This window comes from Oryza brachyantha, chromosome 1, assembly GCF_000231095.2.
Source record: "Oryza brachyantha chromosome 1, ObraRS2, whole genome shotgun sequence".
NCBI classification, from domain to species: Eukaryota; Viridiplantae; Streptophyta; class Magnoliopsida; order Poales; family Poaceae; genus Oryza; species Oryza brachyantha.
The window spans coordinates 11,146,041-11,164,132 of record NC_023163.2 but is presented as its reverse complement, the minus strand read 5'-3'; the positions used below and the strand labels follow the sequence as shown (position 1 = coordinate 11,164,132).

Sequence of the window (18,092 nt, the reverse complement as noted above, 5' to 3'; positions counted from 1 at the left end):
ATCAAAATCCAGGACATGGGGTATAATGGAACATATGACGCTAAATATATTTTTTTTGAATTTTTTTATATCTTATTATAGGCATGTGTTGTTCAATTTCTAATTGATTTCGACAACTATGTAGAAATTCATTTAACATATAGAAAATAGTAAACAAGTACCCAAAATTTTGAAACTTCTACCCGATAACTAATATGTAATCTAGTACATATAAAAAATATATTACTATATATAACATATTATTTTTGTGTGTTACTTCACAATGGTAAAATGAAATAGGAAATAAAAAGAAAAACAATAAGAAAAGAAGAATCAGACCAGGCTCATTTTGGCCCAACTATTTCCAACCGTCAATTGCCAATCGGACGGTTCTGATCGCCGAACCTAACCCTAGTCCGCTATATAAGCCTTCTCCCCACTGCCACCCTTTCTCTCCCTCCTCAGCCGCACACCTCTTTCCCTCCATTCTCATCTCCTCTTCTCTCCCTTAGTTGGCGGCGCTGGGCGTCGTGGCGACGACGGCCTCCTCCTTCGTTGCTGCTCCCTGCACCGGCTTCCTCCACCTAGCTGCTCTCGGCGACGTTCTTGGGCCCAGGGTGGCCAGATCGGGAGGTGGCGGCTCCGGGGCAGCCAGATCGAGCGGCGGCAGGACAGCCAGATTAGGCGACGGCAGCGGGCACAGTCCCGAGGCGGCTCGGCGACGGCGTGCGGCGGCAACGACAGCTTGCGGCGCCAGGCTTCTTCTTGGCCGTTCGCTGCGCTAGCTTCATCCCTCCTCGCTCAGATGCTTTGCCGACGATGATTAAAATGATGTGTATTATATGGTTTGGAGAGGGATTGTGGAGCAGCAATGCATGGTTTGGGTTGTGTTGAGGGCAGATCTTGGTGTGTTTGCTATGGAGGGGAAATTATTGCTAGCTAGCAACACACTCATCGATTTTGCTGTGCCTAGATCCAAAAAAATTGCTATTAGGTCCTACTGTTTTGGCATGCCTATGTATTCATGGGTTTACATCATGATTTATTGATTTTGTTGCACCTAAGTAACAGCTCTTTTGATATGCCTATGCCATAGTTTTTTTTTCATGTTTTAGCTTATATCAAACCATTGACAAGGAGTTTTGAATATAAAGAGCTGACTACACACATTTTGCTCACCTTCCGAGTGATGAGGTGGTGGTTTTTGCATCGCAGAGGCAGAGATATTGAGTAAGATCCAGCCCCGACCAATTGAGGTGATGGTTCTCTATGACACTTGCCTATTCTAGAATCTTGTCTCGTTCTGAATTGGTTATCTAGGATGTTGATGTTGTGGTTTTCAAACTGGTCCTAGGTTTAGTGGCTGAGTACTGGATAATGTGGTGGTTGATATGGTGTGCAGATCTCAGCGAGACGTCGAAGCTACTTGACAAACTCATTGTGCTCCATGTGGTGCGCTAGTCAAAAAAGTGAGCACAATTCCATCCTAGTAAGAGTTGAGTTGTCATGCTATTCATATATAGTTGCTAGCCTAGTAAACTTGTTTTTCTCTTGGCAGTCACATTGTGGAATGGAGATCAATAAAAATTCCATAGTCTGGGTTCAGTGATGTTGCTATAATAGTATTGATAATTTTGGGAACCATAGAGCTTGCTAATACATACACACGTACTGTTCAATGCCATTTTAACTTGCTCACAGTGTTTGATCAGATGTTTTCTTTGATAAAACTTATAACACAGATCCTGTGCCAGAGCACATGGGTTCATTTTATTGCAATTTGGCCATTGTTGTTTGCATTATTGGTATAATAAGCTAATGCATGCAATTAAAAAGTTGATATGACATCCTACATATGGAAAAGCCGTGTTAGTTTTTCCTCGCCATGAATCAAAATGTTTATTAGTTTGTTTTTTGATGTTTCATTCCATTTTATGAATGCATTCTACTAGATGTCTTTCAGTCATTTACTCCCCAAAATTTTATGATTTCTAATTAATATTTATGATTGTCAGGTGAACCAAATGCAACAATCAGTGATGCAGTGATGTATGATATGACATCGTTGGCTGGATTTGCCATAACTGAACCTTGCTAAATATATGCTATAAAATGTGCTTCTGTAACATAGCGTATTCTGTCTATTTTGGTCAGTGAATTTGAGTGATTGTATTTGGTCACGTGGTTTTATTTGGCAGTTAATTGGGCTGTGAGCTTGAGTTGTTACTGTGTACAATTTATTTGGCCTATCTGTTAATTCGAAATGGGCTTGGCCCAATTGTTGTTTTGATAGCAATGCAAATGGGCCTGGTAATACTGTAAAATGTCATGCCTTGCGTAGGCCAGGCTGAAATCTAATGGGTTGTTAGTGGGTATAAATCTTGGTATTATGTGGGATTTTAATTGGGCTTGGCCTGTTTATTATTCGAAATGTAAATGGATTATAATTGGGCTGAAAATTGTTTGTGAATTTCAATTTTAAATGGGCCAGGCCAAATTTTATCTGGACTTTTAGTTGGGCTAAGTCCTGCTGACAGCTAGGCCTGTGATAGGCCACACCACGTTTTATGACGTTTTGTAGGATCATTAGTGACGAAAATGGGATCATTAGTGACAAAAATAAACGTCATAATTGTAATGACGAAAGAAGGATCGTCATAGAGTCATGATGAAAAAATAAGTTTTCGTCATAAAAGATGATTAGAGACGCATGATAGGTGACGAATGATTTTTCGTCACGGAAACGTCACAAATTATGAAATATGATGTAAATTTTTTTTTATGACGTAAATGAAACATCACCTATCATAAGATTTCTTGTAGTGATTAGATGTGGCAATTTATCAAAATTTGTAGCAAACTAGAATCACGCATCTACGCATCTGATCAAAATAGCACAATGATCAATATAAGGACATAGTTAATAGTACCAAGCAGTAGGGATGAAAACGGTCGAAAAACTATCTCTCTGATTTCTATTTCCACATTTTTTTGTTCGAAAACAAAAATGGAATGGTAGATGCAGAAATGAAAACGATATCCATATTATCGGAATTCTGGAAATGGAACCAACAGTGCAAAAATATATCGATATCGGTTGGTAGGCAGAAATACAGGTTGAAAATAACGAAATATATAGGATTACATATTCAGTATAAAGATATATACATAACAACACCACTTCATACTCACATCATATCAATTAATATCATACTAAGCATAGAGGACAAGAGAGTAAGTGTTGTTTAGAGTTACTGAGTTAGATCGGTTGATGGGTTGTGTAGCTGTGCCTATGAGACTTGACCAGTCTAGAATTTTTCCTACCAAAAAAATTTTCTTGGGGACGAGAAGGACAGCAGCCAGAACCTTGCTACTAAGAGGTTTGGGGACACACCAAAAATTGATGGAGATTTGGCCCATGGTAGAAGAAGCTAGTGCGCAAGAACGGGATTTGTCACGTGGACGGAGCGTGGCCTTGGCAGCGGGGAAGAGACGGGCACGTTGGATCGGGAGCTAGAGCAAAATTTGGGTGGAAGAAATGCTGAGCTACCCCAACGTCAATGTCGCTTGTTTCTTGAGTCTTGGTGATTGCACCTATCCAGTTTCATCATGAGACATCATTTCTCTATTTCCGCTTCTCTCTCTCTTCTTTAGTTTCCTTTCCACATCATATTTTTGCTTATATGGTACCCTAATAAATTATATGAACATTAGTTGAGGTGGATGGTTATCACTACCCTTATAGTTTAATAGCCGATCAAGTTTAGGTTTGTTGGCTTCGGAAAGCAGTACATTGACTTTGATGTAGGTCAAAAGAAAGGATTACTCTAGTTTGTTGTGCAAACAATTTTAGTGTGCAAGAAAGATAGCAACATATTGATTAATGTTCATAGTCAAAAGGGACATGTACACGTTGGTCATGAACTGATATCTATTTATCATACAACATCAGGCCATAGAAACATAGAGAAGACTAAGTTACAAATATCTTCTACCTGAAAATTAGACATAGCTATAACAAAAATTAGAGTTGTCATGCAAGGGTAAGACTACACGACATATAACTACAGTTACAAGATGTAAACATGGAAATACGAGCATGAGAAACAATTTAGTGTTCAACGATTGTCATTTCAAGTACCTCGAATTAGAACCAATCTTTGGTGTGGCAATATAGTAGCAATACACTTGAAGATAGAATTCTCAATTTCATGCCTTGATGTCTCCAATATTTTATCCACTGCCTTTTTTATTTGATATTTTTTGAATTCTAAGTAGTCTTCAAGGACAAATGCTATCTGACTATGCTTTCACTTCTTTCCAACATCACCTTCTTTTTCCATGGATTTGTTTGGTGTTAAACTCTCTTGTGTTTACTTTCCCATATTTGTACTTGAAGTCTCTAACGCAAAATAGATTTGAAAATTAGTTTGTCAACCTTATAGACTTAAAACATCTTGGTGCCCTTCCTATATTCTAATCACTTGAATGAGCTATTTCTTGAGTTGATGTAAAACATAAATCACTTGTTTCAACACTTACTATTTAAAATAAGAAAGGTAGGAAGTTGTAATAGCATAGCCATAATTAGAACTAATGTGAAACAAAATTGTAAAGTTCAATCACCTTCATACAGTAAGGCCAAGAGAATAAAAGTGGGAATGGTTTGGAGCAAAACTCCTAGACCTTTGGATAAGCCTATTTGATGCAACACGAAAATTAGTTAGTATGAGAAAATGATATTCTATTCTACAATATTATTTAAAATGAGAAAGAAACTAACCTAAAGTATCATGTCCCAAATCGTTGCTTCACCGACAATCATAAAAAGTGAATCATTCCATCCAACACCACTTTTTTCGTGCATTTTTTATAATTTTGTAATTCCCATTGAGCTCCTCCTCTTTATTTTGTATATGTTGTTCCGTGAAATAAATGTGTGAAAACTTTTCATTCAACTTTTGTGATACTTCTCCATCTTTGGATAATCCAAAAATTTTGAGCCCTGGATCTTGGTAGACCATGGTCATGAAGTATATCGACAAGTACTTTCTATGATGTAGAATTACACGATGCTCTCCCACCTTCCCTCTACATGGCTATCATTTCCATGAATATTTATATACTAGAGAGAAAAAAGTGCAACGATATATAGCAAAGAGAAACAAAGTACATCAACACATAGTGGAGAGAAAGAAAGTGTATCAATATATAGGAGAGAAAGAAAGTACAACACTATATAGTAGAGAAAAAGAAAGTATAGTAATATAATTATCCAGTTTACATAAACATTATTCTAGAAATATAATTATCTAACTAATATAGTTAGCCCACGTTTGTATAGCTATCTGATCCCTAAGATTATTCTCATCCATTGAGTCAACATCATTGAGATATATCTCTTCATCTGGAAGATCAACATAGCTTCGTTTGGAATATAAACAGGTTGATGATCCAACCACCCCTCCTGACCATTTAGCCATCTAATGATGCCATGAAATACAACTTGAATATTAATTAACTCGAATCTTAACAAAATAGAACTTGTCCTCCAGGGCATGAAAGCCCTTGACAAGAGCAGACTAAAATACTACTGCATCTAATGCAAATTCTTCCCATCCACATGAGATAAATGTAAAATCCAGATCGAAGTTGCATATCAACATAACATTTTGTGACAAGGTGTCTTTCCTATTACGACAAGGGGGGCTACTCTTCAGCTATAGTTGTTGTGACATGTGTACCACCAATAGCACAAATGCAATTCTACACATAAAGAATAGAAATTTAAGATAAGGAACCTAGGTTCCTAGTTTGTAAGGCTGACCAGAAAATATGGCCAAAATCTAGGATCAGATGCAATCTTCATATGAGTATTTGTTGAATTTGTAAGTTTTGCAAATCTTCAGCTAGGGTGGGGATGATAAGAAAAACTTCATTAATCTTCCTACTTATTGTTTCACCACTATGTTGGAATGCATTTTGTAGCTCTTGATTTCTGGCATTGTGAGAAATCATGTACATGAACATTGCTAATTGCTCCTCACGATCAACACCTCGCATAGACGGCTGTGACGGCACCGCCCTCTTTCCGTTTCCCTGCCATTGGCTAAAGTAGGGGTGGACAGCGACATTACGGGGCAGCAAGTCTTCATCCTTGATGTCCCCGGCCATCGGCTTCTTCCCCATCGATCCCCTTCCACCTTCGCCTATAAGGCTGCTCGTTCCCCTCTTGATTCACTTCCACCACCCCGTACTAGCCGCCATGAAGCTCTCAAATATCTGCCAGGCGGATGGGAGTTAGCGAATCTTCGAGGCGTGCGGACAAGCAGCCATCGATGCCAAGGGAAGCATGGATGAAGCTGTTTGCAAAATACTCCCTCCATCCCAAATTGATAGTCATACAAGAGAAAACTAGAAATCTCAAATTGATCATCATATAAGAGAAGAGAGTCTATTATACATTAATTATAGTGCGAAAAACACTTTGGTTAACACGCACATTAAATACTTACATGTATCTATCCAATTAGCTTTGATGTACATGCAGTTTGGGATTTGTAACTCTAGTTTTTCGATGCTAATTAAATAGATTCTTGGTCTTTATACCTAGACCTTATATGATGATCAATTTTGGGATGGAGGGAGTAATAGACTCCTACATGGACTCTATTAATAAAAAAAAATGAAAGAGGCAGAGGATGGGAGAGGAGGTGGCCGGCCTAGAAGGGGGAAGCCGGAAGGGGAGGGGGCGGCCCGGGAGAGGGAGGGACTAGGGAGGCGGCTGCACATGCAGAGGCGCCCATGGCTAGGGTAAAAAAAAGGAGACCACGGTCTGAGAAAAGAAAACAAACAGAAAGATCGCCTTTAATTTAATTTACTTCAGATGACTTTTAGTTATTCAAACTCAATTAGAATGATCTGAAAATTCCACTAAAATCATGTTAATATATTTCAGCACAACGAATACAAGAAAAATATTTATGGCCTTTAAAACCTTTTATTTAATTATTTATTTTAACTTAATTAACTCTTGACTAATGCAAAAATAATTTCTTTAATTCCTTTTCTTTAACAGTTTATCCTGAGAAAAAATTCGGATGTGACAACAATTGATAGTATATTCAAGACAAAGTTTCCGAGGTGGAGTTTTCTACACTATGAGGCAGCATCACACACATTCAAAAAGGAGAAATTGGACATTGTTTCACTCCTAAAACATGGTTTTGCTAGAATGCCACCCCATGGAATTGCTTCATTAAAATGCCACTTCCAACTGGCGGATAATAATTGTTTTGCCATTTTTTGCACTTAGATCAATTTGTGCCTCTTCTTACCGCGCGCCAGATGAAATTACCCCTGGGCTAAGTCTCTAGCGACCGTCGCCCCCGCTGGTCTCGCCCACGCTGCAGCCCCTCCACCGTGAGCACCCTCGCCTCCCCCGTGAGCGTCCTCCCCTCTGCCACAAGCGCCACCGCCTCCGCCGGTGGGAAGCGAAGATGACAACAGAGACGACGGAAGGATCGTCGGTGGATGAAAGCGATGCATGTCCTCATTAGCTTTGTGTAAGAGATGAAGCAGCTCTCAGCTCAAAGGCAATTTCATTCAGCGTGCGGTGAGAAGATGTAGAAATTAATCCAAATGCAAAAAAAAGGCAAAACAAATGTTATCCGCCCATTGGGAGTGGCATGAAGTGGCATTTTAACGAAGTGATTCCGCGAAGTGGCATTCTAGCGGAACCATGTTTTGTGAGTGACATAATGTCCAATTTCTCTTCAAAAAGTACATTGGTTGATGATGGAATAAGTTACCTGGAGCACTTAAAGACAGCTTTCTTGATCCTCTAGAGTGGCGGAGGACTAGGTTATATTGGTTGTGGTGGAGATGAATCCGGGAACACCGCGAGTACTGGCCGCTTGGCACCTACCGATGTTTGTCATACGCACGGATGGTGCCTAGAGTCTTGTAATGTCAGTTTTGCGCAAGTCATTTGTAGATGAAATGGGAGTGTGATATCCAGTACTCGCTCTATTTCATAACGTAAGATGTTGATTTTTTTTGCTTACGATGTTTGATCATTCGTCTTATTCAAAAAATTATGGAATTTATCATTTATTTGCTTGTGGCTTACTTTATTATCAAAAGAACTCTAAGCATGACTTGTTATTTTTTATATGTGTACCAAATTTTTAAATAAGATAAATGGTCAAATGTTGTAAAAAAAAGTACGTCATAAAACGGAGGTACCAGAAAGCTAATAGACATCGACAGCAGACATCCACGGGTGCCGCCTGAAACGAAGCCTGAAGTAACCCACCACTGTTTGCACATAACCGTTTTTCTGCCACGCGCCCTATACATCGGGATTGGCTACTTTACCAAATTTTATGCGATTATCAGCTTTCATGCCATTACTCGCATTGTTAATTAGAGCATCTCCAAGAGATGTCTAAAATTAGAGTCCCAAAATTCATGTATTGGACTCACCCCAAAAATTATTGGGCATTAAAATCTCCCAATTCTCCAAGAGTTGCCTAAAAATATATTCCTAAAAATTTAAAATTTGCCACATCATCAATTAATTGATGAATTCACTTATATTCTGCACCATTGAAACATATTTTGAACACGTTGGACTGGCAGGGATAAAATTTAGCGTGAACAGAACATAACATAGTGATCCAGAGTTCAGACTTCATCCCTAACATGAAAACATTCTTTAATTGGACAGACCAACGTGCAAACTTACTAGGCTAGGGACACATATTCAAATAAAAACAGTGCGGATCTTACAATCCTTCGAATCAACTGATCCTAATACAATCTGTTTAACACATAATTACAGAATTATTATGTAGTAACTTCAGTTTAGGGCTAAACAATAAATATAATGGATTTCTAGACATTTACAAGATACTAACTTCCTGTGAGAGCATCACGGTGGGCAGAAGCAGGCCTGAGGCGGTTGGTGCTCTGCTGCCTGATTGTCACCAAAGAAATTAGCCTGCAGCTGATTGAGACAACGGCGACGGCGCTGGATGGAGGGGGTCTCGACACTGGATGAAGGGGCGACGACACCGTTGGTGGGGAAGGCGGCGGCGGATGGAGGGGGCAGCGTGGTGGTGGACAGAGGGGGCGACGGCAGAGGCAACGGATAGAGGGGCGGCGTGGCAGGGGATGGGGAGGGCGACTGGAAAGGATGGAGGGAAAGACGACGGGAAGACACGATTTCTGGCGCGAGACAAAAAAATTGGCGCGTTCTTTAGGAGGGAGTCCGGCTATAATGCCAAAATTTGGCTCCACAAATGTCAGTACTTGGGAATGTTGAAAAATTGGATCTTGTTTTGGGAAGCTGTTGGAGGAACAATTTTAGTGCATAGTACCAATATTTAATTTTTAGGACTGGTATAGGCCTACTATTGGAGATGCTTATGTGCAGGTCCATGGCCCAAATCCCTGTTCTTCCGTCCTTGATTAGCTCGGAGGCTACAAACGGTCCTTTCGACGAACATTGGAGCTGCACGCTGGTGGAAGTGTGTGCGTTCTCAATCTACCCGTGGCATGTGATTCGAAAGCGCGCTCCTTACGCCGTACTGCGACTTGCAGTCTTGGAGGTACTCCCTAGATACACGATCGTTCTACGTCCACGGGTAAGCTCGCTCAGTTTCCTCGGTGCCCCGGTAAAGTTCGTGCAAAGATTATGTTCACTGCCGACACCGGACTGCTGCTCAAGTATTTGGACATCCACCTGCACACAATTTTGTGCGCATCACCTATGGTCGACCAAACTCATGCGCACCGTACCGTGCACCCTCATTTCCAGAATGCCGCGCCTCCTCCGAGAACGTCGACTCCGACGAACTGCGACTGCGAGCAGCTAGCTAATGATGCCGTTTGCCGGTTGGAGCATGGTTGCTACATTTCGTTACACGCTCCTTCAGAATTGAGTATGTATGTGCACTCTCTTTATACCTCCCATATTGCAGGACATGACGACTCGTTCAGCGAGTCTTCCGGAGGCGGCGCACTGAGAGCGGCATCGCCCTCGACTCGGACCATAGCCCTAGGGCGTGGCGGCCCGGAGGGCGGTGGCCAAGCCGTGCGGTCAGTTCTTGCTATGACGACATTTCTTCGTGGCGGAAAGAGGGTTCGACTACTACCCCTCCCGGGTTCTCCCGAATGCTTGCCTCTATGTGCAATCCCTGTTTTAACTACTTGGTACCAGTACTATATATGGAAGTATGCATGTCTTTATTTAAATTGTTATGCCCGAATATACTTGCTGTGAGATGGCCAGTCCCACTGCCGGCGGAGCTAACTTCATTTCGTGTGCACGATTGTACCCAGAACAAATACAATTTTGCTATTGATCAAACGTTTAATTTTTTGTTTTTCTATCAAACAAGTACACAATGGGAGAGGACGTGTGTGGCCTTTTTGACTTGGGTGCACGCACCAAATTATTATTCAACAGTAGTGACCGGAGTTGATCGATAGAATTAAAATTTTCGAACATTTGATCACTAGGTGGACCCGAACAAATATTGTACATAGAGCTGCGTTGAACTTCATTTTAAAATTGTATTTCCATGTGGATCCTTTTTCTAATTATTATTTATCTCTAATCAGAATTTATTTTTAAATCTAATTAGATATTTTTAAATTGTATTTCTACACGGACTCTCTCTCTCCATTGTTATTTATTTTTAATCTTATTTTAGATACGTCTAACTTTTATTTTACTCTTGTTTCACTATTAATTATTTTCAAAATTTTTAGTACAAATTTCATTTTTTATATTTAAATTGGATTTCATCATGGACTCTTATGTTAATATTTTTTTGAAAAATAATTAGAGTTTTATATTTTTGTAAGTCAATCCTAATCCCATTGTTTTATTTTTAAATCTGAATTTAGAAATTTTTAAATTGTATTTCTACTTGCGCGCTCTATCTCTCTCCAATATTATTTATTTTTAATCTTATTTTAGATACTTCTAACTTTTATTTTACTTTTGTTTCGCTATTAATTACTTCTAACATATATAATAGATGTTCAAACTTACTATCAACCCTTCAGGCTTATCTGGAACTTGTGGATGCAATTTGGTTTGTTGTATGCATCAGTTTATGAATCAGTTTCGGATAGAAATTGCTAAGCTTTATGTACAACTGCCATCTGCTATACTTTTGCATTCTACATGTTAACTGGTGCTGGTCATTGTGAATGGAAGAACTGATTCTCTGTATTGCAAGGTCACAAGGACAGCCATCGTGCGGGTCATTGTGAACCCAAAAGCTTCTGCATTACAGCAATACATTTTCACCCCAGCAAGAAGCTAGCTAGATCGGTTCGCCAAAGAAATTAGCCAGAAAAACATTCTCTGTACGTACGCGTGCAAGATCGAACGCATACGATAAATCATGATAGCACAGCACAGCACGGTCTCTAGTACCGCATAAGCGCATCAGCTATCAATCCACGAAGTGCAGCCATTGCCTCCTCGCTGTTGATGGCAAAGTAGTTGTAGCTGAAGGGCGGGCACGCAGGAAGCACCGGCGCTGATCCGTTGTACAGCGGGCATGTTTCCATGAACGCAGGATCACGGCTGTCCCAGCTGAAGTTATGCAGCGTGAACGCGGCACGTATAACCCTCGGCTGCCACCCCGGGTCCGGGTGGTGCGGGATCCTCTCCAGTATCCGCCACTCCTCCTTCGCGATCCCAAGCTGGCGCCTGATGACTGAGCGCAGGCTAGCGTGAACGTCGTTGAAGCGGTGCTCCCTTCCTTCTGGCACCCTGCGCCTGGCCCGGCTCTGTCGTCGGTCCCTGGGAACGGGGAAGCCGGGGATTGGAGGAAGAACGCCCATCTTGCATGGATATCCGGAGTCGCCTAGGAAGTACTTCCATGATTCAAAAGGGTTATAGTGGCTGTTTAGATCCGGTGACTTTTCTTAGTCGTTTGTATTTAGACGTTAATTAAAAGTATTAACTATAGACGGATAATAAAACTAATTGTATAAATAAAGACTTTCATTAGACAAATTTTTAAACCTAATTAATCTACAATTAGCAAATGTTTACCGTAGCACCACATTCGCTAATCATGAACTAATTAGGCTCAATAGATTCGTCGCGTGAAATAGTCCAGAGTATGGGGTGGGTTTTATTAATAGTCTATATTTAATACTTCTAGTTAATGTCCAAATATTTGATGCGATAGTAACAAAAAAAATTGCTGGAAAACAAATAGGGTCTTAGATTAACATACTGCTGCACATCCATGCACGACCGTGGAAAGTAAAACATGACTTGACTAGCATAGTAAGTAGGGCAAGTGTACGTACGTACCAGTGGTAGGCTGGGAAATCTGTGAGCACGACAATCAATGGCATCTGATAGAACACGCCGGTCATGGAACGACCCTGGCCATCCGGCGTCACAGAATAGAACCCTGCCATCCAAGTCACATATGACCAACACGTTCTTGGAGGTTACTTGGTGGTGCCTGTTCCTGTGCTGCAGCTGCGAGGAGGTCTGCCCTGGCGAAAGCACTTCGACGTGGGTCCCGTCTACCGCTCCCACCGCACCGTAGAACGGTCGAAAATCGTCCTCCGCTAACAGTCCGTCATGAACTTGAACAAAGTTGTGGTCTACCGGCTTCAAGATGTCCGCCGCAAGCGCGTTGACGCTTGCGAGCACAGAGTTGAAGTAGCGGGAAATGGTTGAGCTCGATCTCGTAAAGAATGAGTTGGCATCTCTGTTCGACTCCCCACTCATCATGTACAGGAACAAACCCACCGCTTCCATAGAAGTGAAGCCAGATGTTCCTGAAAGGCCGTACCTTGCGGTGAGAAGGTCGTGCAATCGGATGATCTGCGTTGCTGACATTCTGAACGTGAACCGGCACTGCGCGTCGTGCTGCATGATCTCGTACATCTTCTGAATCCCCGTCTGCGCAGGGTTCCTCCGTGGTGCACGGGGCTCTGGAGACGGCCATCTGGTCAAGTACAGGATGATAGCAATGTCCTCTTCAAGGCTTGAGTGACTTGAGTCCGAGCCGTCGTCGTCCGACATCTGTAGGTAAGTAATACAAATTCAGACATGTTAGCTATTGAACCGGTGCACGAGCATGGATTCTAAACTCTTGAGGGGGCATCATCTCGTCGGTTTCTCATCTATTACATGCAATCTAAATAGTCATTAAAAAATATGAAAAAATTTGTAAAGATAGATTAATATATGATATATCACTATATAAACATGCAAGTTAAAATATAACTTCTACAATTCATAACAAAAATAACAAATTAAACTATAAATAGTATACACATGCTCACAATCATACATTTGTTATTTTTCTATGGATTGTAGAAGTCATATTTTAAATTGCATATTTGTGTAGTGATATATCATATATTAATCTATCTTTACAAATCTTTTCATATTTTTTTGATGACTATTTGGATAACATATAATAGACGAGAGATATCTCCTCGAGAGCTTAAAATAGTTTCCCACCAGTGCACCCACATTTATTGATACTCCCTCCGTTTCATAACGTAAGATGTTTGACTTTTTAGGTTGCAATGTTTGATTTCATAACGTAAGTCATATGTTTGATTCAAAAAGTTATGGAAATATCATTTATTTTGCTTGTGACTTACTTTATTATTAAAAGAATTTTAACCATGATTTATTATTTTTTATATTTGTATTAATTTTTTTAATAAAACAAATGGTTAACGTTACAACTAGAGAAATCAAACAGAAACAGAGGTAGTAACAGTCTAAGCCGTCCGAAATCTGGTTGCCGAGGATGAGCGCCCGGCAAATGCACAGTACTATGACATGTGGTAAAATGAGGGATTTAATACCAAGGTAATAGATTTTTACGTTGTAAAATGAGGGATTTAACTTTTTGCCACTCTTACAAGTGGTCAAAACAAATTTATCTCTCGTTGTCTATAACACGTGGATCCTCATCAGTCTATGACATGTGGATCCAGTGATAAATCTGTTATGAACATTCGTAAGAGTGATAAAAAGTTAAATGGCCACAAATAACTTCAGATATTTTTTTCAAGAACGGTAAAAAAACGCTGTACGTAAAATAATTAAAATTTCATATGTTTACAGTGTTTAACGATAACAGTACGCTGATTTGACTAAAAAGTACAGTTGGTAAAAGGTATGCCATGTATTACCGTTGAAGCAAGCTTTTAGCGACTGGCGAAGAAGTGTGGTTGCACCCGGCAGGAGTTCGTCTGGCAACAAGGGCAAGTGCACTGCTGTAAACAAGGGTCCAATTAGACACAAAGAGCACAGTTATTTAATCCGCAGGAAATAAATACATGAAACGCAATCTGCCACACATACAGTCAAACATAACATGCCGAATCAGTACTTAACAGACATAAACGATTTAGTATCGCGAGATACCAGTACCTTAAGGTATGTATTGTTACTTTTTGTTAGAGCGTAAAATTACTCCACTACCATGGCACTAAAAGATAAGTTCCCATAAACGCTCATTTGGAGTTGTTCTATGTCGATGAACGCTGGCTGCGATGACGCAGCAGCGTGAACCGGTGTCGATCCAGCGACGTTGGAGTGGTTGCCTACAACTGAACTGACCGGCCGCTGAAAACTCGCTCCTGAAGATCAATGTGCCGACAGAGGCTCGTTGCGGAATTGGTTCATGCCTTTCCTCCTCTGCAGAAAACAAAGGGGCGTCTGTCAGAGCTATAAAAGGTTTGCTGGATAGAGAAATCTGCAAGTGCATGATTACAAAAATGTAGGAACTGTATGCCGGCCACAAGACCCTGCTTAGATCTGGATATACCATCGCATCGGTGTTAAAGCCAAATTTGATGTATTTAATGGTAACGATTTGTACAAACATATTAAGCAATACATAGGATAGGGACAGCCAGAGTGATATAGAATATTTAAATTGATGAAATTATTCCAAGGTTACTTTACAAGGGCAGAAGAAATTGCATGCACAAAAATATATAATAGAAACAGGTTGCAAAAACTCAGCAAATACATACAAATAGTTCTATACTATGTAAAACCTTATTAACATTTTGATGAGATTCATCCTGAAAGTTGTGATTCATAACCAATGTATATCAAAATGATAGTTATTACTCTGTGCACTTTAACTTTCTGAACTAGTGGTGGAGTAGTAAGAGACAGCAGTAATAAGAACTCAGCAAACACACCCCGGCCAGTACATACAAATAGACAGAAAATGGAGAGCATTATGGACATACCCATCTGAAGGACGGTGGAAAGCTACAATATATGTGCTAATGAGATCAAAGTCGGAAAACAAAACCCAACATACAGAGACACATTTCATGTTTGCAGTCATAAAGAGTTCAGAACTTATGTGTATGACAATCACAGAGTGCACAACTTGGAAGCCGGCAAGTAGAAAAAGTTCGGTACAACCAAGAATTGTGAACGGTGGTCAACACTATGGGACATAGTAATCGGCAACATGGCTTAAGGCAACGGATAGTTCGGTAGAACCAAAAATGGTCAGCAGGGCTGATCAACATGGACTGAAAATATGAACGTATTTTTCATGTTTGTCGAACACCTGTCAATTGGCAGCATTCTTGGCATAATAATTCATGACTTGAAATAAGAGATTATGAGTGTAGCCATACCGACTCCTGCATACCCCACCATTCGGGAGGGGCTTCGATGGCGTCAGTGCCCGGAATCCGGCCCAGACCGGTTGCCCGGAATCACAGAGTTCATATCTTTTCTTGCAAGTGTCCCAGTATGGGAACCAGATCCTCCGCCGTAGTAAATTCCACGTCAGAGGGACATCCGAACCAGGATCACCGTTCATTGCTCATCTGATGGTTGTGTACTCCCGTACCTTGCTTTGAAGCAGCAGAAGCAGCAGGTTAAAATCTTGCTGATGACTACCATTAAAATCGATCTTACTGAAAATAGGCTGGTCGGGTCGAGTTTATTTTAATTAATGTAAATTAAAATAATATTTAAAAATAAATTTCACATTAAATTGGGAATAGTAAAGCGGTCAATGTATAATTGATTTGAGACGTGTACGTTACATCTGTTACATCTGGAAGCTAATAATAAATTAAGGTCAACATCATATGCCATGCCAGACGGACACAGGGAACAAAAACACAATTAATTTTTATATTAGTAAAAAATACTCGAGCAATACACCGGTCAAGTTAATTTTAATGGTATAAATTAAAATAAATTATAAAATAATTTTTAGAAATAAATTACACGTCAAGTCAGAACAGGAAATTACGGTCAACATATAATATTTGACAAGTATTCGTTGCACCAAGAAGCTTATGTAATTTATTTGTCAAAATTATTTTATAATTTATTTTAATTTGTAACGTTAAAATTAACTTGACCGGTGCATTGCACAAGTATTTTTTTTACTAATATAAAAATTGATTGTGTTTTTGTTCGTCGTCTGTCTGCATATGATGTTGAGTATAATTTATTATTAGCTTCCAGATGTAACGTACACGTCTCAAATAAATTATACATTGACCGCAATTTACTATTCCTAATTTAATGTAAAATTTATTTTTAAATATTTAAATGTACATTAATTAAATTATACTCGACTCGGCAGTGAGATCGATTTTAATGGCAGTTGTCAGCAAGATTTTAACCAGCTGCTTCAAAACAACGTACGGGAGTATACAGTATACAGTCATCGAATAAGCAATGGACGGTGATCCTGGCTGACGTCGTCCTCTAACGTAGAATTCACTACGTCAGAGGATCTGGTTCCCCCAGTATGTGCGCACTTGCTGTCGGGTTACAACTGTTCCGCACGCATCTTTTTAGGCGTCTTGCGATGTTGTCGCAAGCAGCAGGGTTTGGGTTGGTGGTGTCAAGATTTTCGGTCCCCGTCTCCTCGAGACAAGCTCGCAGAAAGCACTGCAGCTCTATGTCGGTCCAATGCATTGGGGTCGCCATCTAATCTAACAACCTAAAGATGAGCATGACTGTAAATTTGTGGAGCAGCTAGATTCATACCTTCCGCGCCCCAGGTTGGAGCACGATGTCCCAGTCGATGTGCGTGGCGATTGTTGCAGGAGACAGTCGCGTCGCGGCAGCACGAGCGCCCGCCCGCACAGCTTCTGGAGATTTGGTGGCTGTCTTCGTAATAGCGTCGGCCAAAATGCCGATGTCGTCTTCACTTGGCTTGGCCGAACTTGCGTCGGAGACAGACGAGTGTGTCGCAACACCCCTCCCCGGACGGGAAACCCCGCAGCTGCGTACCCATGGAGAGGCGATAATATAGCCGACGCCGGGGGAGGGGGTTCGAACGCACCACCTGGGGCCACGAACTGTTCCGCACGCCATGGAGCAGCGCTGCGGTGCCCACGCGCCAAAGGCTGCCAGGGACTGCGGCGAATCGACACCCCCAATGGCCTGTCGGCCACAGCGTCGGGTCGGCATCGCACTTTCCCCTGCCCCGACGCATGCGGCCGGGCCCGGTCAGTCTGCCAGCTTTGCTGCCCTGCAGCAGCTGCGGACTGCCAGCATCGCAGCGGGCCGGCGACGACACTCGCCCTTGCCTTTCTTCATTGCACATTGCGCGTCAAGGAGAAAGAGGATCGGAGAGATTCCAGCAGCTGTCCAGCCGTCATAGGGTTTACTGCCCACGGCTTGGCTGGTCTGGATGGACGGTTGACGGTGCCGTCAATTGCCGTCTCTCGAAATTTTTTTATTTTTTTAAAGAGAATAATATTTCCACCCTATAAACGTTTTAACCACGTCATTAAGATTGGCATGGCCAAAAAGCTTGCCACGCTACTGACATTGACGTGACAAGACTGCCACGTCGATTAGGCTGCGTGGCAACGTTGTCTTACCACGCCACCAGCACTGGTGTGCCAAAAAGTTTAGTTTTGAAAAAATTTTGTCTGGAGGTTTAGTAATAAAATTATTTCTTAAAAAGGTTTATTTAATAAAAAAATTTGTTTATTTAATAAAAAATTCCAAATTTTTTATTAAATAAACATTTTTAAGAAATAATTTTATTACTAAACCCCCGGACAAAATTTTTCCAAAACTGAATCTTTTG

General features: G+C 40.8%; 1 protein-coding gene and 1 long non-coding RNA gene across 2 annotated transcripts; one reads left to right on the top strand and one right to left on the bottom strand.

Annotated features, from left to right (window-relative positions):
- The first annotated feature begins 438 nt into the window (after window positions 1-438).
- LOC102720371 lies at window positions 439-2,192 on the top strand. The gene is made up of 3 exons (XR_422995.2): window positions 439-1,235; window positions 1,334-1,448; window positions 1,995-2,192. It is a non-coding gene; the product is annotated as an uncharacterized LOC102720371 (long non-coding RNA).
- Window positions 2,193-11,206: 9,014 nt separating this feature from the next.
- Window positions 11,207-12,916, bottom strand: LOC121053899 (putative nuclease HARBI1). Its single transcript, XM_040522405.1, has 2 exons — window positions 12,329-12,916; window positions 11,207-11,880 (listed from the first exon to the last, which is right to left on the bottom strand). Exons 1-2 carry the CDS (start codon window positions 12,914-12,916, stop codon window positions 11,428-11,430), a joined length of 1,041 nt encoding a protein of 346 aa, XP_040378339.1. The 3' UTR covers window positions 11,207-11,427.
- Window positions 12,917-18,092: the final 5,176 nt, after the last annotated feature.